Raw genomic sequence first — 21,193 nt, 5'->3', positions numbered from 1 at the left:
AGAGGAATAGGATGAAGGTATTTCAGTGAGGGCTAAACACCCAACCACCGTTGTTCTTCAGTTTCTCTCTTTCTGCCATGTCCCACTTGATCTCATCTTGTGTCAATCCATCTGGGCCATTCCAGTTAGCACTACTAGTACGGTCACGAAACTTGCGTAATCTCTCCTTATTGCCTTTGAAAATTTCCTCCATACGTAGAGGAGCAGATGGACCGAAGACCATTTCTCCATCCTGGCCTTCTTGCTGGACCAGAATGTTATGGAGGTTCTCTTCCTTGGCCCAGTCTGGGACATGACATGGCTCAGCATCAGAGTCTTCGTCTTCACTGTCGGTTGGAATGTCTGGAAGTTTGATGTTTTCGCCATTTGGATAGGCTGGAGAAGATTTGAGTATACCATGTTTGTGGCTATGACCTGGTGTTTTGAGATGAGTGGAGTTTGATTGGGGTGGCACGTTATTAGGCTCAGCAAAGGGAATCTTTCCATTGGCGTATTTTGCCATCTCCAAGGGATGTGCCGGTCGGTTACCCTGGGATTGATGAGGAAGTGCTTGAAACGATTTTTGTGCACCAACGGAGTTCTTGAATATCGGTGGACAGCCCTGCATTGAGTTCACCGGAGGAGCGGTTGGGTACTTGGAGCCACTAGGGAAGTTGTTAAGTTTCGACGCATTGGACTGGCGAATCGGAGGAGCCATGGCTGGTCGAACGGCTGGGGGTTCGGGCACAACTATGTCTTCTTCGGTTTTTCTTCGCTTGCCATCAGACTGATGAACACTACCTGCTTTTGTAGCAGGAGGTCGAACAGTGTTTTGCTCCTCGTGCACGCGCTTGGGAGGTTTTGCTGGGTTTGGTGGCGGGTAATTATGTGGCCTGCTGGGAGGTTGAACACTGCCTAGCCTTGAACCGGGTCGTGCTGGCCCCTGAGACTCACTGAGAATGGAACGTTCGCTATGTATGACGGAGCTCTAAGACAAGGTGAGTTAAGTATACAACATATACATAGGCTCTGACTTTATGAGTGGACATACGGTATCATTCGATGGGGTTTGTTGTCGACCACGCTGCTGCTCCAATCTTTTGGCATTCTCGAGTCGCCTCTTTTCAATCGCCTGTTTCTTTGCAAGCGTCTTTGGGTCATCAGTAACGGATTGCTCCCGCTCCTGGCGCTCAAGTCGAGATTTCTCTTGCAGTTGCTGTCGGCTTGCCTCCTCTTGTTGAACAAGTCTCTTGCGATCCGCTTCACGGCGCTGATCTAGTTTGCGCTGTGCTTCTCGCTGTTCCTGTCGCAAGAGTAAGTATCAAATGAGATAAAAGTAATATGATAATTGAATGATTTACCTGTTCCTTCTTTCTTTCCACGGCTAGCAGAGCTCTGGATTTTGATGAGGCAGAAGATGCGGAGCTCTTCAGACTACCACTCGAGGATGCGGTGGTGAGAAGAGACGCATTGCTCGCCTTTTTGGAGACAGAAGTTTGCCGGGGTGCCGGTTCACGGGCTGAAGTGGGTGCTGGAGTTGCTGATTCTGCTCTTATTCGCTGCGAAGACAGAGTTCCGACACGGATACTGACAGGCTGTGGTTTTGGCTTCCGCACTTCCCTGATGGCTTTTGCAGGTCTACGACCTTCGTTATGCAGCGACTGGGATTGTGATACAGCAATAGTGCTTGGTCTCTGTTCTTCTTCTGGGCTAGGCTCAGGCTCACGACGTGCAGGTACCTTGGACACTGGCTCTATCCTTCGAGTAGGGACGTTTTCCGAGGAATGCTGTGGTATCTCTACTTTATCCAGGACCTGAGGCTTGGAGAGATTATTTATGGGCTTGGGGGGCTCTGCTTCCTGCCTCTCGTGTTCCCGAAAGCGCTCAAGTTGCTCATTCATCTGTTGGCGATCTCTTAATTCTTGCTCTTTTCGTCTATGTTCCCTCTCAATTGAGCCACGAGTTCGAGGCGCCCTAGGTGGACTTGGGGGAAGAATAGCTGTTGTCTGAGGTTGGTTTTGTGGAGCGACACAATTTGTGTTGGAATGGACGCTGGCCTGAGTGCGCTGTGAAGTAGGTGAAAGAGTCTCCAACTTGGCAGTAGCGGAGACGCTCGCACTGCTACCAAACAGACCTCGAGCACTTTTCATTAAAGATTGAAGCTTTGATTTGGATGCACTCAATGGGCCGTCGAAGCGTTTAGGAGAACCAGCCGGCGTAGTGGACTCACCAGGGGTGTCAACAACGGATGGTGCCTTTTGGGTAGAGCCAGCGGTTCCAGGTCGTGGAGAGATAGGGAATGAAGGCACAGATGAAGATTTACTATGGAAAAATCCCGCAGGCCGGAATGGTTTTGGGCCTGGTGAGCGTCTTTCAGGGGAAACTGGATGAGCTGATGGTGCTCTTGAAATAGGGCTGGGAGTGTCCCTGTAAATATGCGATTCTGGATTAAACTTATCAGCGGGGAAAGTAAAGTGATTAGGAGTTGGTGGTAATCGCTGAGGAGAGCCACGAGCGCCTGTTATTTCTGGAGTGGGCGAAGTTCCAGGAATAGAAGTGGTATCCTGGATATCGTTTGAAGGAGCAGTAGTAGGTGGTGGAAGGTCGGGGTAGCTGATCTGCTGTGCACCCAGGGATGGAGCAGGAGCAATAGATTTGGTGGTACGGGGAACTTGAGATTTCCCTAGCATATTGATTTTCTCGTGTAAAAGCTGTGTTGATGACTTGTTCAATCGTTTTGGAGCTTTATTTTCTGCGTCAGAATCATTGTCATTTTCAGCGGAATCATCGGTTCCGGTCTTGTCAGTGGTTTCCAGAGGCTTATTTTTCTCGTTGTCTAAGAGCATTTGCGTCAATCGATTCCCTCCAGTCTGCCTTCCAAAGTAGCCGGGTTGGCCAACTATGCTCATGCTCATCTTAGGCGGATCAATATGACTGGTCCTCGACATTCGTCCCCCCATGCTTCGTTTTGTAGTGAGTGGTTCTCTTGCTGGCAAGGAAGCAAATGAAAGGCTACTTTTTCGAATTGGTGCTCGAACCGGGGTCGGACCATCCGAAGGCGAGCCTATGTCATCGAAACTGGGGTCGCCCAAGTCCTCCTTAACTTCCGGTTGGTGAGAAGCGGCCGAGTGCTGAGACCGACTCTGGTTGTTGTTCTGCCTTTCTAGGCGAGGAGAGTTCCTAAGAGGCTGTTGCTTAGGCAAAGCTGTATTCTTTGGGATATAGCGGGAATATTCAAAATCCATTGGCTCCACTGTATTTTCCTTGCTTGGTGCAACTTCTCTCGCGGAATGGAACGAGTCTTCGGTAATACGACGGGGGTTGAGAGGGCTTATAGCAGCGCCCTCACCGGGTAGAATTGTTGAGCCATCAATGACCTGCGTAGCAGTCTCAACCTCCGTTTGATGGTCCAGTTCGTTGGTGTCTGTCGGGAGGGAATCCGGCATTCCATGGTAGCCAGAGTCAGTGTTGTAATTCGGATTTGAGTTCTGTGTGCTAGGAAGAGGCGACCGGGTCTTTTCAGCGCTAGTAATAAGTTTTGCGATCTCGTTCGTAAATCGGTTAGTCGGCCCAGAGCTGTGTCTAGCATTGTGTCCGGATGAAAATATGTCGCTCAAAGGCTATAACAATGTCAGAAACACAGGTCGCTTCAAATGATGGTATCGATGTATATTGCTAGACATTGTTTGCAGGACAACTTACTACTCGCGCTTCCCGTGGTGTCTTGAGAATCTTTCGTGCTGTCCTGGGAGTCTTGCCGCGCATTTTACCAGGAGTTTTAAAGAGTTCGGTAACGCTGCTATTCAACTAGTCAGAGAGGGGAGACGGGACATAGAGGGGTATGAAAAAGATGGATATAAGGATAGGCCATACAACTGGTCACGGGCGAATATCTCCGCCATATGCTCGTTGAGCCAGTCCATCTCATGGCGAACCGGGAACTCGACCTCGTCCAATTCCTGTTGTACTAATTGCATGCAGTTCTCCTTTTCTTCGGCAATCCATTCCTTCGAGCCGACGGGCTTACGCGCCCTTGCTACCGTGCTCGCCATGGCTGGTCTACGGTGATTGGTAGTGTCGTTACGGTCGATAATATGCGGTAGATGGACGGTCGAAGAAGGTAAACAGACCACGCTTCGTGGCGGAGAGCGTCAAGAACACAGATTACTCAGCTGTGTTGAGGTGCGCAACACTCCATGAAGGTCGACTGCAGCTTGAGATGTGCTGTACCGAGCGTGTCCAGGCTGGCTGTGTGTCTGACTGTCTGTGAGTTGATGTTGAAGTCGAGGTCGAAGTTGGATCGTTTGGATGTTTCGATGTGTTTTTCCACCTCCGAAAGCGGAAAGTTGGATCAAAACAACGCGATTTGCTTAGTCATACGTATTATAGTTATTCCGGAGAAAAATATCACGTGAAAGTTAACGCGACCGGAGAGGGAAGTCAACAATAACAAGAGTAATGCGGCGAGCCGTGTGTCTTCGGATATCTGTAGCAGTGGCTGAGCGTGGATCTCTCTTCGCCTTCCGGTGTCATGCGTTTTGCAGGAAGAGAAGAGCGAGAAAACTCCGTTGTTTATCGATAAAAGCATCGAGTGTTTATATATTTCCTATTCGGGTAAAGACGCCGCGGTCCGACATTCATCCGTCCAAATTTCAAACCCCCGAAAGACGAACAACAACCGCCCTTAAAACAGTATATTAAAACTAAAAAAAGGGACAGTGAATGATCTTGCTCCTCGATATCCACAATCATTGTCACTCGTTTACTACCTGGACCGATATGCAGAGTGAATCAGTCTGAGGTCGATAGCTCAGGCTTGCGCTGTTCAACACTTGAGATAGCTACACCCCTCCCCAAACGTTCCCCTGAGAAACTGTGAGACGAGACGGGACCAACGCGATGTCGAGTGAAAGCGACTTTGAGGGCGACGGTTTCAGCTCGGACTTTGCTCCTGTGAGTATTCAGTTCGCTGGTTGATTGCTTCATACTAGTGCTGATGATGGCTATACCAGAAACCAAAGGCAAAAGCTGTCCCAAAGAAAGCTGCCGCTGCGTCCAAACCAAAAGCCGCCCCCAAGAAACTAACCCAAACTACTCTCAAGCCCAAGGCTACATCAAAATCTTCATCTTCCAAGAAGACTGCTCGACCTGACCCTGAAGATGAGCTGGACTCGGTAATGGAGGAAGCACATGCCGATGATGCGGATGCTCTTGACAGCACTCCCCCTAACGCGTCGAAGAAGCCGAAAGCCGCTCCAAAGAAGGCTGCTTCAAAGCCTCTTGCTAGCGTGGAAAACGGATCTTTCACTACAGAAACAGCGGAGGGAGGTGGCTCGTCCGACAAGTATCAAAAGGTGAACATCATTTAACTTCCCTATTACACGGATTCTTTACTAAATATCTACTCTAGATCACCCAATTAGAACATATTCTAAAACGTCCAGATACTTACATCGGCTCTGTTGAACGAACCGAGAAACACATGTGGGTTTACAACTCGACAACCGAATTGATGGAGTATAGAGAAGTGTCTTTCGTTCCCGGCCTATACAAGATCTTCGATGAAATCCTAGTTAACGCGGCGGATAACAAGCAAAATGACCCAAGCATGAGTGAGATCAGAGTTACATTAGATAAAGAAGCAGGTGAAATCAGTGTCTGGAATAATGGTCGTGGTATTCCAGTAGAAATTCACAAGGTATATACCGCCTCCCTGATGATAACGAATTTTTTACAGACGCAATGCTAATTTCCTCACAGAAAGAGCACATCTACATCCCCGAACTAATTTTTGGCCATCTATTGACCTCATCAAACTACAATGACATGCAGGAGAAAGTAACTGGTGGACGAAATGGTTACGGAGCGAAACTCTGTAATATTTTCAGTAATGAATTTACAGTGGAAACTGCCGACTCCAGCAACAAAAAGAAGTTCAAGCTTACATGGACGAAAAATATGTCAACTATGGGCAAGGCAAAGATTACCGAAAGCAAGGGTGACGACTATACCAAGGTCACATTCAAGCCTGACTTTGCAAAATTTGGCATGGACGGCATGGATGATGATTTCGAAGCGTTGGTTAAAAGACGGGTCTACGACATGGCTGGCACCTGTGGTACAACGGTGAAATTAAACGGCACAAGAATCCCTGTCAAGTCCTTCAAAAAGTACATGGAGATGTACACCAAAGCAATCAAGACCGAGCGAGGAGAGGACCCGACTTCTGACAAAAATGATATAATTACGGAAAGCCCTGACCGACGCTGGGAAATTGGATTCACCGTTTCAGATGGCTCCTTTCAGCAGGTTTCTTTTGTTAATTCAATCGCAACAACATCTGGTGGAACGCACGTTAACTACATCAGCGACCAAATTTGTAACAAGCTTGCCGACGCCTTGAAAAAGAAGAACAAGACTGGAGCGACGCTCAAAGCTGCACAGATCAAGAACCACATTTTCCTCTTTGTTAATTCCCAGATCGTCAATCCTGCCTTCACCTCACAAACCAAAGAGCAGTTGACTACCAGGTCAAGCCAATTCGGAAGCAAATGTATTGTATCCGACGACTTTTTGAAAAAAGTCATGAAGACCCGGGTCATGGATGATATTCTGCACTTTGCGGAAAAGAAAGCTGATCAAATTCTGAAGAAAACTGATGGCAACCGCCGCTCTCGTATGAATAACCCGAAGCTTACAGATGCAAACAAGGCTGGTACTAAGGAAGGGCATCATTGTACCCTCATCCTAACTGAGGGTGATTCCGCCAAAGGTTTGGCTATGGCTGGCCGGGCAGTCGTTGGGCCTGACCTCTTCGGAGTCTTTCCACTTCGAGGAAAGCTCCTCAACGTTCGAGATGCCTCGGTAGACCAAATCTCCAAGAATGCTGAAATCCAGAATATCAAAAATTTCATTGGGCTGCAACATAAAAAGGAGTATACTGATACTCGAGGCCTCCGGTATGGTCATCTTATGATCATGACTGATCAGGATCATGACGGTAGTCATATTAAGGGCTTGCTCATCAACTATCTTCAGGTTGCATTCCCAACGTTGTTGAAAATCCCCGGCTTCCTAATAGAATTCATCACACCTATTGTCAAAGTTTGGAAGGGAGATCCTAAGAACCCAACTCATTCCAAGTCCTTCTTCACCCTTCCCGAATATGAAGAGTGGAAAGAAGCTCACGCACATGATAAGAAATGGCAAAAGAAGTACTACAAAGGTTTGGGTACCAGTTCGACAGAGGACGCCCAGGTTTACTTCCAAGATTTGGATAGGCATTTGAAACAATTTCACACGCTGCAAGACAAGGAAGCAGAGCTGATCGAGCTTGCCTTTTCTAAGAAGAAAGCTGATGAACGAAAGGAGTGGCTTCGTCAATTTAAGCCGGGGACATATCTTGACCATTCTATGGACCAGATCACATATACAGATTTCATCAATAAGGAGCTAATTCTTTTCAGTATGGCTGACAATATTCGGTCCATCCCTTCGGTGGTTGATGGTCTGAAACCTGGTCAGCGAAAAGTTTTGTACACCATGTTCAAACGCAATGTCAAAAAGGACATCAAGGTAGTCGAACTTGCTGGTTATGTTTCGGGTATGACAGCCTATCAACATGGTGATAACTCGTTGCATACAACTATTGTTGGTCTTGCCCAAACTTTCGTCGGATCAAACAACATCAATTGTTTGGAACCCAGCGGTAATTTTGGAAGTCGTCTCCAAGGAGGTTCTGACAGTGCCAGTGCTCGTTACATTTACACACGACTCTCACCATTTGCACGGCGATTATTCCATCAAGCCGATGAACCACTATTAGCGAACAATGTGGATGACGGAAAAGTGATTGAGCCAGAAACCTACGTACCTGTTGTTCCGCTCATTCTCATTAACGGCGCTGACGGTATTGGTACGGGCTGGAGCACCTCAATCCCAAATTATAACCCCGAGGATGTGGTCGACAACCTCAAGCGGCTGATGGCAGGTGACGAGCTCGTTCCAATGAAGCCATGGTTCCGCGGCTTTAAGGGTGAGGTTACTGGGTCTGGAGATCGCTACAAGTTTAGTGGTATCATCAAACAAACCGGAGACAATGAGGTGGAAATCAGTGAATTACCTATCCGTACTTGGACACAAGATTTCAAGGACAAGCTCGAGGAAATCATCAAGGCCGAAAAGGTCCCTTCATTCATCAAAGATTACAAAGACTACAATACCCACACCAACGTCCACTTCATTATTCAGATGGAAGAAAAACATATGAAAAAGGCCGTTGAGGAAGGCCTTGAGGAAAAGTTCAAACTTGTTAAACCAATAGCAACTTCGAACATGGTTGCCTTTGATGCTGAAGGCCGCATTACCCGCTACGAAACGCCAGAAGACATCTTGCGGGCGTTTTATGCAGTCCGTATCAAACTTTATGAGAAACGAAAGGTATGCACCATATATATCACTATCATATTTGTTGTCTATATGTCTAATATTGGTTACAGCAACATCTCCTGTCAGAGCTTCAAACGCAACTTGATAAGCTAAGCAACCAAGCCCGTTTCGTACAGATGATTATCGATGGAAAATTGGTCATCTCAAAAAAGAAAAAGGCCCTCCTCATCCAGGAGCTCCAGGAGAAGGGGTTCAAGCCATTCCCAAAGGTCGTCGATACTCCGGAACCAGGAGAAGCCGGCGATGTTGAAGATGAGGAAGACGAGGAAGAGACTGCAACTGCAGCTCTCTCTTCTGATGCATATGATTATCTCCTTAGTGTAAGTTGCGTTATGCCCACCTAGTTACAGTTTGAATCTAACACCCGGCGTTACAGATGCCTCTATGGTCTTTGACTCAAGAACGTGTTGAAAAATTGCGACGTCAAATCGGAGATAAGGAGATGGAAGTTGATGCGCTGATCAAACTCACAAAGGAAGATCTATGGAAGAAGGACCTTGAAGAATTCATTACTGAATGGAGATTTCAGCTTGAGGACGAAGAAAATCGTCGCAAGAAAATTGCTGGTCGTGGGAGACGCTTGTCGTCCAAGGTCAAAACTGGCAGTCGAGCTACTGCTGCTAAAAAGCGCAAGGCGGGCTCAGGTGATGACAGTGATTTCGATGTTCCAAAGGGGAAGAAGGCGACAGTCAATCGTGTTCAACCCAAGGGCGGGCTACTCGATTACCTTGGTAAATCGAAGCCCAAGCCAAAAACGACATCTCATGTCGATGGTGCAGATGATTCGGATGATTTCGAGGATGAGGTCATGCCGAAGCCGAAATCTCGAGGGGCAGCTAAGGAAGCTAAAACTAAACCTGTGCCTGTAGTCAAGGATCTGAGTGATGCAGACTTCATGGATATTGACTCAATGGGAACGGAGAAACCGAAGGAAGCTTCTCCTATAGAGAAACTAAAGAGTGCCGATGACGACTCGGACATCGAGGTGGTCCCTAAGCCAACGCAGCGCAGCGCTCGAGCCAAACAGCAACCTAAGAAGTACCATGGCTTCAGTACATCTGAGGATGAAGAGGATGATGACTTCGACGTCAGCGCCATGGTCAAGGGGATAGACAAGAAAAAACCGAATACAGTCTCCACTGGTCCAACCCTGTTTTCTGAGCCTTCTCGTCCGCCTGGTGGAAGCGCGAAACTTACAGCCAAACCGACAAGGGATGCAATGGAGTTCGATGCAGATGAAACTGACTACTCAAAACTTATCCCACAAAATTCTCCAAGGCGCTCTCTACTTGTGAAGCCAAAGGAGAGTAAAGTATTTTCAGATGCAGAGGATGACATTGAAGATGAGCCTAAACCCGCTGCTAAGCCTGCTAAAGCTAAAGCTTCCAGCTCTAAATCAACGACAAAACCTGCGGCAAAGTCTTCGACAGCCCCTGCCCGAGGCCGGCCAAAAAAGGCAGCGGCCGCTGCACCCGAGAAAGCCAAGAAGTCTCTTCAGCTCTCACCAGCAGCAAAGGCCTATGCTTCCAAAAAGGCCAAAGCCAAGAAAATTGTGGACGATATGTCCGACGATGATATTGATGCCATGGCTAATGATATTCTTGACTCGGAGCCCGAGGAAGCTGCCAAACCATCGTCTAGGGCGAGACCTTCACGTCGTGCAGCAACAACTGCCAAAAAGCCTGTGTACGCCGTCGATGACGATGACAGCAGCGAGGAAGATGGAGATGCGGCGGTCTCTAGTGATGATTTCTCGGATTAATCAGGCGGTAGTTCAATGGGTAGGGGCGGTTGATTTGCTGGAGTATTCACGGAGTCTACCTTACGGAGTGAAGGGAGAGAGTCGCTGGTTGGTGTTCGGGGGCGGAGTTCAATTAAACTATCACTCTCTCTATTTTCTGCATCTTTTCTTACATGATTGTATAAATGCATTTGATATCTTGTTGAACTGTTAATATTCCACTGCTATAGTTATTTCTCCCTATTTCATGTCGTCTCTATCTCCCCATCCGCCTCCACGTCCATGGCCTTGTCATCAAAGGCCTCTCGCGACCAGGCACAAGACACCATCCGTTCTATGTACAACGTTTATTTGTGCGATAGTTACGTCGTTACTCGGAGGGCGGCTCCCAGTCCCTTTTGGCGGCCTTGTGTCCTGCAACTTTAGCTATTAGCATGAGGGGAGGGATAACCCAGGGTAGATCTAGAACTGTTGCTTTCATTTGAAACTCTTCTCGCCGAAGGGAGGCTCTTAAATTAAGGGGTTATGTTTTGTCGCAGCAAAAGACGATAAAAACTGCCGCGCTTTGCGGTTGTACGGCTTGTCGTCTTTTTTTCCTTTTTGGGATGCTGACAGCTTTTTCGATCTCGTCCCAACTTCACACGACGATAACCTCAGCACCAAAGACCAACAACAACAACAACAACAACGGCATTCCAATGGTGAGATAAGATGGAACAAAGTGCTACTGCCAGACATATCTCAGCGGCGGTACGGGTATCTTGGTTGTTAACTAGAAGCGCGAGACGAGAGCCATGAAAACACCGTCCAACCGAGCTTCAGTCTTCCCGCAACCCTTGAAGGTGATGGGCCCCTAGAGACGGAACTGCGGGTAACTAACTAGGTATATATCCTATTATATTCTGTTTGGTTTTATATATAGGTGTTTCATGTCTAGGATGCTGGGGAGGGTAAGCTACTTTGCCCTTTGGTGTGTCGAAGCTGGAGGTATTGCTGATTCCAAAGTACCTAGAAATACGGGAGAGTGAGCTTTTTATGATATGCTTGATACCGTGAAAAATATTATGGGATTTAATAACTTACAGGTTCTTGTATATTCTACCCCGGGTTTCTGATTAATGTTAATGTTAGACGCAGGGCAAGCGGAGATTTCTTTCGAGTGTTCGCGGAGTTGCACAGCTACAGTGAAGGCCCTGGGGTTGTGGAATTTGCTTCACCACCAGCTCTCTGAAAACTTCTGAGTACCGCCATCTCAAACCCTCCCATTTAGATGGAGCATCAAAGACTGTAAGTCAGGTGGTCTAGCTCCATGCCATAGATGCCCTATGATTTGCTAGATCCCATAATCAGGTCGGCCCATGTTTGCCATTTTCAACATCCTTTGCTAGTAATCCATTTCAGACCTGGTTGAGTCGAAACTGTGGGGGCTGGCAAGCACTTAGCCGTCACACGAGCTTTCAATATATGCGGCTTCCCACAACACGCCCACGGATCAGGCAATCGTTATTTTTTATTTTTTTCCTTTCTACATCTTAACCAGATCAAGTGTATCAAGATTCAACGCTTGCCATACATGCAGCCTCCTGACATACCCACCGGATTCTGACCCACTTTAAACCGCTGCCTAGACAGAGTTAGCTTCCATGGCAGTATTCCCCATGTATGACCGGTTCAATGGGCCGGCCATAGACGGGTTGGACACTATGCTAACAATGGAACAAGAGGAGCAAAACATAAATTTACCTTATCAACATGTCCTTTAACCAAAGAGCCTAAGTCACTTCTTGAATTGGTGGGGATCTTGAAAGATAGCTCTGTTACCATTTTGTCATACGTGAATGGCACTATAGTGCCCAGGGATAGGGGAAACCTGTTTCTTCGGGACGAAAAGCCTCTAGGGGTAAATAAACTAGCGACAAAAGAAACTGACAGTCAGTACCCAAATGTAAGAACGTTAGATGAGGCGCCTGCGAAAAAAACGCCCTATTTCCAAATGCCCAAGGAACCTGTGTTGCCCACCCAGCCGTCTTCGGGTATCTGCATCTGTTGACTGAAACGCTCCTCTCCTCGATGAAGCACACCCATCCGCCACCTCTTAGAGTGTTGGAATGTTTTCCATATCCCGAGCAGAATATACCCTTGCATTTCACACTCTACGCAGCCCTTTTTTTTTTTGTTTGAAGGCTATTGCTAGGCACATCACTGCGCATAGACGCTCCTCTTTCCGATAAAGCAAAGGGGAGAGGGAACACCCCATCGGAACCATGTCGCAGACTCCCTGTATCGGGATCGGAACGGGGGTATCTGCAAAAATAATCCTAAGGATGTATCTATCATAGCCGTCTGGGTGATAGAATGAATCCCATCTTGCAAAATGGTCATTGATGCTTTCATAGCATTGACCACAGCCAAACAATATTTTGCATCTTCCTTAGTGAGACCTGCACCAGCCAAACTCCACAGCTTCCTATTTCACCCTTTCTCTTCACCGCTTGCCCAACTGTGGTAGGTTGCCTCGATGATATGTATCAAGTATCGGTGGTTCTTTTCACGATACAAACAAACAGTACCTGGCGTACTGTACTTCGCTCGCCCAGAACGGCTTGCTCTTTCTTACAAGACCACTGGCTTAGAGACCTGCGGAGAAACCGATATCATTTTTAAAAAGATATCTTTCAACTGGTATCATTGGGCGCCTCCTCAACTGGGATTATTATTATACTTCTATTCTACCTGTCAATAACCGCAATGCCATTTTCCCGCTAGATGCAATGTCCTGCATCTGGCCTATGCCTCCTTTTACTACCATTATCGCACTGGCCTCTTTTTCACCCTTCGCGCTTTTTCTTTATCTTTCAAGCCTGTCTCAAGCCTTTCTCTCCCATTATCAGCTGTTCCCGATTGCTGAAGCTAGATCTTAGGATACGATATCCTGTTACTCTACCTTTTCCTTGTTTGGCAACTATATTTTTGTCGAAACTGCGCCATCTGCTGTGACACTTTCTTAACTCCTCCGCCTTGTACAATTCCACGGTTGGATTGATATTGATCTCAGACAACGACCCATTTCATAGGGGGCCAAGATCAGGAAGACCGACGTTGGGAAAGTTTCTCATTTGAGATGGCATCCATCGCCTCTCTGCTCAACCCGGAGCAGGACTCTACAAACAAGAACCAAAAAGTTCTAGTTCCCGACTCGTCTGGGGGCGGAAGGGGGTGCCAGTCTTCTCCCCCCGCAAAGAAGCAAAAGGTCTCAAAAGATGCTGCTGTATTCACGAGGGGTAGAATAAGAGGCTCCCTCAAGTACCCCCCTTGCGAATGGCAGGATGAAAAGTTGGCCGAGGCGCACAAGCTTTTTGAGATTCACCCAATGGGCCACATTACGGATTTCCCTAGACATATTCCATACAACAGTGAGAAAAAGTCCTTCCTTGAGAAAACTGGAAGGGAAAGTTTTGAAGGTAAGGCCTCCAGTATATATGTGTTAAAAGTCCTAGAAGCTAACAGAGTAACCAGTGTTTCAATACGAATTCAAAATCCCCGGTGACGATAAAGTATACACTGTAATGTGGGATTACAACATTGGCTTGGTTAGGACAACTTCGCTATTTCGATGCAATAATTATTCAAAGGTATGATTTTTATCGACCTACCCTCCAATTCTTGCAAATTATTGAGCCAAAATTTGTTCCTTAGACTGCCCCTGCGAAAATGTTGAATGCCAACCCTGGCCTTAGGGAAATCTGCCACAGCATAACTGGTGGAGCACTGGCAGCCCAAGGTAAGCAGTCCTTGGTCCTAATAAATACGCTGATTTACTGATGATTATAGGGTATTGGATGCCATTTGAGGCAGCTAAAGCCGTTGCTGCTACGTTTTGCTGGAAGATACGATATGCTTTAACCCCTTTATTTGGAGTTGACTTTCTCTCAGAGTGTATTAAGCCGACTGATGAGATGTTCGGACGTATGATCATTGATCCTGCTGTTATTCGAGCTGCAACCATTACAGCACACCATCACCGCAATCTTGAGCTCCAGAAGACATCTCACAATCGCCTTTCTAGTTCGAACATGTCCTATTTACCCTTGAAATCTAGGCCAGAACATTTCAGCGTCAAAAGTTTGCGATGTAAATCTCAGGACAGTTCTCTCGATGACGAAAAAGCCGCTATTTTTGATAACAGGGATCAAAGTTCGCATAGGGGCTCCTCCTATTATGACCACCAAGCGTACTCACCATCGTTGCTACCAAATTCCGGGTGGACGCCAGCTAATACACCACGTACCTCCCAGCCTTTCGGATGTCCCTTGAATAACAGAAATGAGACAATTCTGCCATCTCCAAAGGATATCATTGAGTCACTTTCTCGGATGAACAATAATAAAACTTTGGCTCGCACTAATGGAACATGCCGAGCCTTTAACGATGTTGAAGATGACGGCGATGACGACGAGAGCACGGGCGCGTCGACGTCTGAAGACGAGGCCGGAAACAATGGACCTACCCAATGGTCCAAGGTGGATCGCAGCTTCGACTCTGAGGCCGAGGGTGAAGCGGACCAAGAAGATGCACTGATGCCTGACAGCAACACTCCTGTATGCTTGACCCCCCAAGCATCTCCTGAGTGCACTCATTCCAACGTCGGGAATAACACTGGACTCCCTACCCCAAAACAATTAGTGGTATCAGGTATTGAACTGGAAAAGGGAAAAGAAAGTGAAAAGGGTGAGGTAGAAGTCGAGACAAAACTCGAAGGGAGACAGTCACCTCTCCCATTGACAAACGATGCCAGAGCAGCGTATATGTTGATGAAATTGCATATGCAGGAGGCGGTGGGCAACAGCGCTGCATCAAAAGATGAGGATTCAGCTAGGAAGAAAAGACGTGCATCAGCATAGAACAGGAAAAGGCGTTACCCTGGGTTTACAATGGGTGGTGAGCTTGCTTCTCGACTTTGTCCAATTTCTTCTGTTTGTTTCCTAATTTCATATTTAATTTTGTTTCTATTTGTCTTCAGAGGGGACCAGCTGTTTCCTCAGATGCATAAAAATTTGGCTAAACGAAAGGATGGAAAAAGGGGTTGTCTTCCATTAGATTGTTAATTTACCTTATTAATATTTTACGTTTTTTTTTAATAATAACTGTCCAACTTTGATTACGCATTGATTATCCATATAAAACTGGGCAACCATGCATCAAGTAACAATTCTGGGATAATCATTGATGAATTTACCTAACTTAGTTATAGGGGTAATTCATTCGAGTGTCAGAAGGTCACTATCCAGGGGGTTACGGGGTTTATGGTTCATTCACCCATATGCTTTTGACTAACTACACTGACTCATTAATAATTTGGGTAAAGAGAGATTTAAAAGACAGGTTGGTACAAGAAAGTAAAGTAGAATAGTAATAAAGGGAAAAGCAAGAAAAACAAAAATGCAGGATAAAAGAAAAAGGTTCAGTTTTGACAACTTGTGGAAAATGAATGGAATGGATAGAAAACAAAATACTTAAACACGTAGGGAAACGGAAGTAGAAGTGGATAATTGTTTGACAATAAGAAAATTAATGTGGGTAAAGGATAGAGCTGGCTGCTCAATGTTAATGTTTGGAAATCGGCCCAATAGGTAGTAAGAGTAACCTGTTGGTGCAAATGCAAGTAGTAGAGGGTGGTGAAGAGAATAGAAAGTAAGGGAGGGACTTTTATAGGAGCCTGGCTGATGCGGCTAGTATGAAGGGGTAAATGTGTCATGACAGACACTGTTTCGCCAAGGCACAGCCTGTTGAGAAACATAACGGGTAGAAAGATGTCGGTTTAGGAGGTCTGGGCCAATTCGGGTACTGTGTCAGCCTCCTTGACTTCACCAGAAGGCTCACCGGTAGGGGCCTCAGGGAAATCTGCATGGGTGACTTGTTGCAAATCAGGGAGGGCCTCTGTCTTTGGGATATCCGGGAGCGATTCCAGGGCAGGTTCAGGGGTCGATTGGCGGAAATTTTCTTCGACAGTCTCCTCGACAGTCTCGCGGGTTGGTGCCTGGGGCTGTTCGTGGTTTGATTCCTGGGTAGATTCCTGAGTAGGTACCTGGGTGGCCTTGGGGCTGGCCTCGGATTCGGACTTAGGTGCCGTGAGAGCTGCAACAGCACCATTGGTGGATCCAATGTAACCGTTGGCCTTAGCTCGATAGTCTCCAACATACTGTTTGACGATGTGGGTGGCTTGTGCGGTTTGAGTTTCAGCCATCTCTTTCACATGGGAAGCCTGGGTGGCAACAATTTCCTGTGCATTTCCAAGCTGGTTGTCGATGAATTCCTTGTTGGTGATATAAACCAGCGGAGCCAAGTAGGCAGCGCAGGTAGCAATCAAGGCCAATCCCCACAGGGGTAGGAACATTACCAGCCAGTATGAAACCAAGGCTGTAATAAACGCCTATTAGGAGGTTAGTATAGCCGCTGAATCAACTTCGTGTAGGTTGTTCTAGTGCAGATACGTACAGAAACAGTGTAGGTTAAGTTCTCGACAAAGAGAATCCGCTGGAATTCGATGATGAAGAATTCGACCAGGTTATCAAGGTCCTCCAAGAAGCTGTCCATAGTATCTTTGGGAATGGTATAGTACTTTCGAGGACGCGTGGAGCTAGTTAGCCCACGGGAGAAGATAAAACGGCCACCAATTTCAGCCGAAGCAGTCACTATCGTAGACAGGGCCATGATTAGTATACTGTCAGATGTACTGCGTTCATGTAACGTCTAGAAGAATATAAGCGTACCTCCCAGGGCGAGATAAAGGAACTTCAATGTCCATCGGAGTAGGGGCAGGTATCTGCTGGCAACTATGAAGAGAACAACGGTAACAAAGGAGCTAGCGGTAGCACTTGGCCGTTCCCACTATATATATTATTCTTAGCTATCAATAACTGAAGCTATCGGCAATTTGTGTTCGTTTCTTTTATGGTCGATCGGGGAAGGGAGATTGCTCACGCTCAAGAGGCTGTATAATTTCGAGTGATAATCTGCCGATGGAAAAGGCTGTTTAGTTTCTATGGCTGTATAAAGGGGTAAGGAGTATAGTTCGGAGCTGGAACGTACGGGTCAGAGGCTGGGATGTCTGAGGAAGAGAAGGGGGAGAGGAATGGGTGCCATTGGTGGTATGCTTGGTCGTCCCTATATTCGATATCTAGTGATGATCATATCAATATTAGCATAGAGGTTTGCCTTTGAGTAGTAAAGGGGGTTAGGCGTACCAAATGTCAGACATAGCTCCATCACAGATCAAAACCAATGGAATCCTAGCGTCCACGTATGAGAACTTGGTGTCCTTTTATCCATAAATAGAGATTGAGGGCGAGGAGCAGTAAACTAGACAGCAGAGAAAGCTCCGGAGTCAGTGAAGCCCAGGATGTCTGTCTGGTGGGAGAAGCTCTGGGAAGGAGCCTTACCTTACTCGTATCGCCACAGCTCGACCATGACATGACGCCCAAGAGGAGGCCCTTTCAAGCAATCCGCTGAGACGTATAGACTGAGATATCCCATCGATCGCTGCACAGAAAATAGGGTGAGATAGTAGAGCGAGGAGGGGTGTTCTGGTTACCGTTTGACTGTGGGTGGTGAGCCCCGTTGGTGGTGGCCATTTTTGTATAGATCGGAGGCCTGCGACCTGTTCTTCAAGCTGTGAAAACACCAGCCGGGAGTCTAGCAAAAAGCAGCTTCGGCAGCCAGAGGTCGACAGCAGTTCTCGATGCACGAAGCGGGTGTTCCGGTCGCTCGCTGTCTCGGTCTGTGGTTGTCTCTGTGTCTGCTGTGGTTTTTCGCTTGCGTGTAGCTAAGTTGGTAGAAGCTGAAGCAGTGGAAGAAACAGGAAAAGAAAAAGGAAAAATAGAAAAAAATAAAAAGCATCCAAGGTCGATGTTTCGGAACATGTGATGTAATGGTTACTATCGTTGCCCTTTTCCTACTTATCTCTAACGCATGCACTTTCTTACAGCTTCAGGGTTGATAGTTTAGCTGCTGTTATTATAACTGTTAGACCGATGGTTTCTCCAGCTTCGTCTTCAGCTGCTTCTGTTGCTGCCTGACCGGCTGCTCGCGTGCAGCCAAGTTGATCTGGACTGCTCGTCCATGTACATCAGCGGCGGGAGAAACTCTCTAGATCCCAGCAAGCCGAGTCGCAAAGCAGGGATTCTCAGGCGAGAACCCGGTTAGATCTGAAATAACGTCACTGGGCAAGGCAGTTGGGCATCAAACAGGACAGTTGAGGCCGTGGCGAGGGTGGAATGGCTACGGCTGCCGTGGATATATATTACGTCGATGCAGTTGGTTATCTGTTCTGTTTAACCAACTGGTTAACCCCCCTTGAGAGCTTAGTTAGCCCCCTGGATGTGAGATCATGCTTGTAACTAGAGCTTAGGTAGTTATCAGAAGCTACATCGATTCATCTAACTACCCTGAGACGAAGCTATAGCTAACTACAAGGACTAATCACCAAGTACTATTCGGAAGGGACTTCTACTCTAATAGCTTCGAGGGAGCCCAAGGGCCTTTTCGCTGATGAAATTCATGATCATCTCCTGCTCAAGGATGGGATAACCACTCAGCTTCATACATCTAAATCGACAGAAGAGACAGGGAAGGAAGAGACTTACACGGCTGACAGGTGCGATTCGGGGGACGAAACACTCTCGCAGATACCGTTCGACATGATACTCCTGGGCGTATCCCATTCCTCCAAGAGTGAGGACCTGTTTATGCATAGTATTGGATCAGTCGGCTGTGTCCTGGTCCGCTGCCTTTCTGCACGCTAGGAGATAACTTACTGCTCTCTCGCAGGCAGCAAAGGCGGCTTCGGCGGCGAGATACTTGGCTGAGTTGCAGGCTACGCCGACAGACTGCTGTGTGATGGATGCACCGTTTCTGCTCTCATCGTAGAGCCTGGTGGCATGGTACGTTGCCAGTTTTGCGGCCTCAAGATTCATGTATGCCGCAGCGAGAGGATGAGCAATGCCCTGGTTCTGGCCGATGGGACGGCCAAAGACGACTCGCTCTTGGGCATATTTGGCTGCCTTCTCCAGGGCAACGTATCCCAGGCCGAGTGCTTCGCCGGCAAGCAAGCATCTCTCTGCGTTCATCCCATGAAGGACCTAAGGGGGGTGTCAATTCGAGCAGTGGCCTGCCTTTAATCGCGGTGCCGTACCGTGCAGTACTGTGAGGGAGAGACGGATGGAAACACCTACGATCTTGAACCCTTCGCCCTCTTCACCAATCAAACTGTCTGCTGGTATTCTGTAGTCATCGAAGAAGACTTCGTTGGCATCCACGCTTCGGCCGCCCATCTTCTTAATCTTCCGTAGGTCTAGGCCGGCGGCCGACTTGTCGAAGTCGATGAAGAAAAGTGAGAGGCCCTCTGACGGTTTCTTTACTTCTTCAATCGGCGTTGTTCGAGCCAGAAGAATCATCTTCTGGGCAACCTGCGCCGATGAGATCCAACTATACTTGCCGGTTAGCTGCTACTTCTTACTCGAACAAGGAGACTTGCTTTCAGGGACTTGCATCTTCTGGCCGGAGACCCGGTACGAGTCCCCATCTTTCACAGCAACCGTCCGAAGCTTCAGTGTCTCCAGACCTGTGTTCGGCTCGGTTCTACACCTTGGTTAGCAAGCATACTCAATACTCAACTGTGGCCAACCGAACGAACATACACTCCAAAGCAGGCCCTCCATTCTCCGGCAATCAGTCGAGGTAGCATCCTCTTCCGCTGCTCTTCGGAGGCGAACTTTGCAACCGGCTATAGTTATCAACCAGCTCTAGGTATCAGAAATGCGGTTCCAAATAACTACTCTTTTAATGGCAACCTTCAACACACCTGTGTAGCATAAACATTTGCATGGATCGACTGAGCACCAGCAAGCCCTGCTCCGCTCCTGCAAACATATCTATCAACACATTTTTCTCCCTTGACACAGAAAATACTTTGACGATTAACTCTGTAGAGTGGCTAGGTTGTATCCTTACTGGGAAATCGTCTGCAGCATCATGGTGGCCTCCGATATGCCCAGGCCAGCACCACCCAGATCCTCCGGCAAGGCAATGCCTATCCAGCCGTCTTTTGACAGGGCCGCATGGAGCTCGTGCGGGTACTCCTCCGTCCGATCATGTTCGGCCCAGTATTCCTGTCAATCACCAATCTCATTAACCAACTTGCCGGCAAGTTGTGTATGTAATGTACGGAGTGTTAAGGAACGGATCCATAGTTACATCTGGGAAAGCAGAACAGATCTTGTTGATCGACTCGCGCACCATCAGCTGCTCAGGAGAAAAACAGCTGAGGTCCATGATCTGGCTGGGCTGTGAGACGGAGAACGGGCGTCTCTGGCTTGACCATGTCTGTATCCTCGCCCGATAGCTCAGCCATCGTCTGCTGGCCCAAGATAGCGCCCGCCAACCCACTGTCATGTCTGCCACTGTGCTATCAAAGCGGACGAACTAGTCATCAGCTGGGATAGATATCTCTTCCTTTTTCTTCGCTGGCTTGTGTACGAGCGGCACTTCGGCAATTTGACTGTTAGCTTCGGGATAATTAGCCGGCTGCAAATGCACAATATCACTCGCACGACGGTTGATCTGGCTATATAGTTATATAACTGGCTATAACTAAAGAGCCATGCAGATCAGCACTTTCGACGGCAGAAGCTAGTCGGATGAGCCAGCTTTGCCTCGAAATTGGCCCGAGGCTATCAAGGATACGGCGAACAAGTTAACCATTTAACTGGTTATCGGATTATCAGCCGGTTGACGAGCGTCTCGGCGCTTATTTAGGGAAGCCTACGAAGCCATGCCAGAGTACGACCACGGCTTCGCTAGGCCGCTTTGAAGGGCTCCCGTGTGATGCTCGCCCTGCTCATCTCTCTCTAACTAGTTAACAGGCTAGTTATCTATCTATCAGAAGCAGGGGGCCCCTTGAAGCCGTCTCGTTGCCATGGCCTCTCACCCGTATTTCTCACACGAAAACCACCACTTCTATGTCAGCCC

At 47.6% G+C, this 21,193-nt stretch overlaps 5 protein-coding genes across 5 annotated transcripts; 2 read left to right on the top strand and 3 right to left on the bottom strand.

The window, feature by feature from the left end:
• Positions 1-22: 22 nt before the first annotated feature.
• On the bottom strand, positions 23-4,031 carry MGYG_03484 (inner centromere protein; the record flags this gene model as incomplete). Its single annotated transcript, XM_003173264.1, has 5 exons — positions 23-967; positions 1,031-1,282; positions 1,341-3,599; positions 3,682-3,778; positions 3,853-4,031. The coding sequence occupies 5 exons, from the start codon at positions 4,029-4,031 to the stop codon at positions 23-25; spliced, it is 3,732 nt and encodes a 1,243-aa protein (XP_003173312.1).
• Positions 4,032-4,878: 847 nt separating this feature from the next.
• MGYG_03483 (hypothetical protein) lies at positions 4,879-10,189 on the top strand (the record flags this gene model as incomplete). Its single annotated transcript, XM_003173263.1, has 6 exons — positions 4,879-4,932; positions 4,992-5,333; positions 5,390-5,677; positions 5,740-8,418; positions 8,478-8,747; positions 8,804-10,189. 6 exons carry the CDS (start codon positions 4,879-4,881, stop codon positions 10,187-10,189), a joined length of 5,019 nt encoding a protein of 1,672 aa, XP_003173311.1.
• Positions 10,190-13,289: 3,100 nt separating this feature from the next.
• MGYG_03482 (hypothetical protein) lies at positions 13,290-15,069 on the top strand (the record flags this gene model as incomplete). Its single annotated transcript, XM_003173262.1, has 4 exons — positions 13,290-13,629; positions 13,685-13,800; positions 13,865-13,949; positions 14,000-15,069. 4 exons carry the CDS (start codon positions 13,290-13,292, stop codon positions 15,067-15,069), a joined length of 1,611 nt encoding a protein of 536 aa, XP_003173310.1.
• A 917-nt stretch (positions 15,070-15,986) lies between these two features.
• On the bottom strand, positions 15,987-17,640 carry MGYG_03481 (cwl1; the record flags this gene model as incomplete). The annotated part of the gene is made up of 6 exons (XM_003173261.1): positions 15,987-16,598; positions 16,664-16,860; positions 16,939-17,056; positions 17,150-17,181; positions 17,258-17,345; positions 17,608-17,640. 6 exons carry the CDS (start codon positions 17,638-17,640, stop codon positions 15,987-15,989), a joined length of 1,080 nt encoding a protein of 359 aa, XP_003173309.1.
• Positions 17,641-18,678: 1,038 nt separating this feature from the next.
• Positions 18,679-20,497, bottom strand: MGYG_03480 (acyl-CoA dehydrogenase fadE12; the record flags this gene model as incomplete). The annotated part of the gene is made up of 9 exons (XM_003173260.1): positions 18,679-18,735; positions 18,811-18,906; positions 18,982-19,305; positions 19,399-19,656; positions 19,711-19,804; positions 19,864-19,949; positions 20,028-20,085; positions 20,177-20,334; positions 20,420-20,497. The coding sequence occupies 9 exons, from the start codon at positions 20,495-20,497 to the stop codon at positions 18,679-18,681; spliced, it is 1,209 nt and encodes a 402-aa protein (XP_003173308.1).
• Positions 20,498-21,193: the final 696 nt, after the last annotated feature.

This window comes from Nannizzia gypsea, genomic scaffold, assembly GCF_000150975.2.
Source record: "Nannizzia gypsea CBS 118893 supercont1.3 genomic scaffold, whole genome shotgun sequence".
Classification (NCBI taxonomy): Eukaryota; Fungi; Ascomycota; class Eurotiomycetes; order Onygenales; family Arthrodermataceae; genus Nannizzia; species Nannizzia gypsea.
The sequence above is the reverse complement of the archived record's forward strand: the minus strand, read 5'-3'. Positions and strand labels throughout refer to the sequence as shown.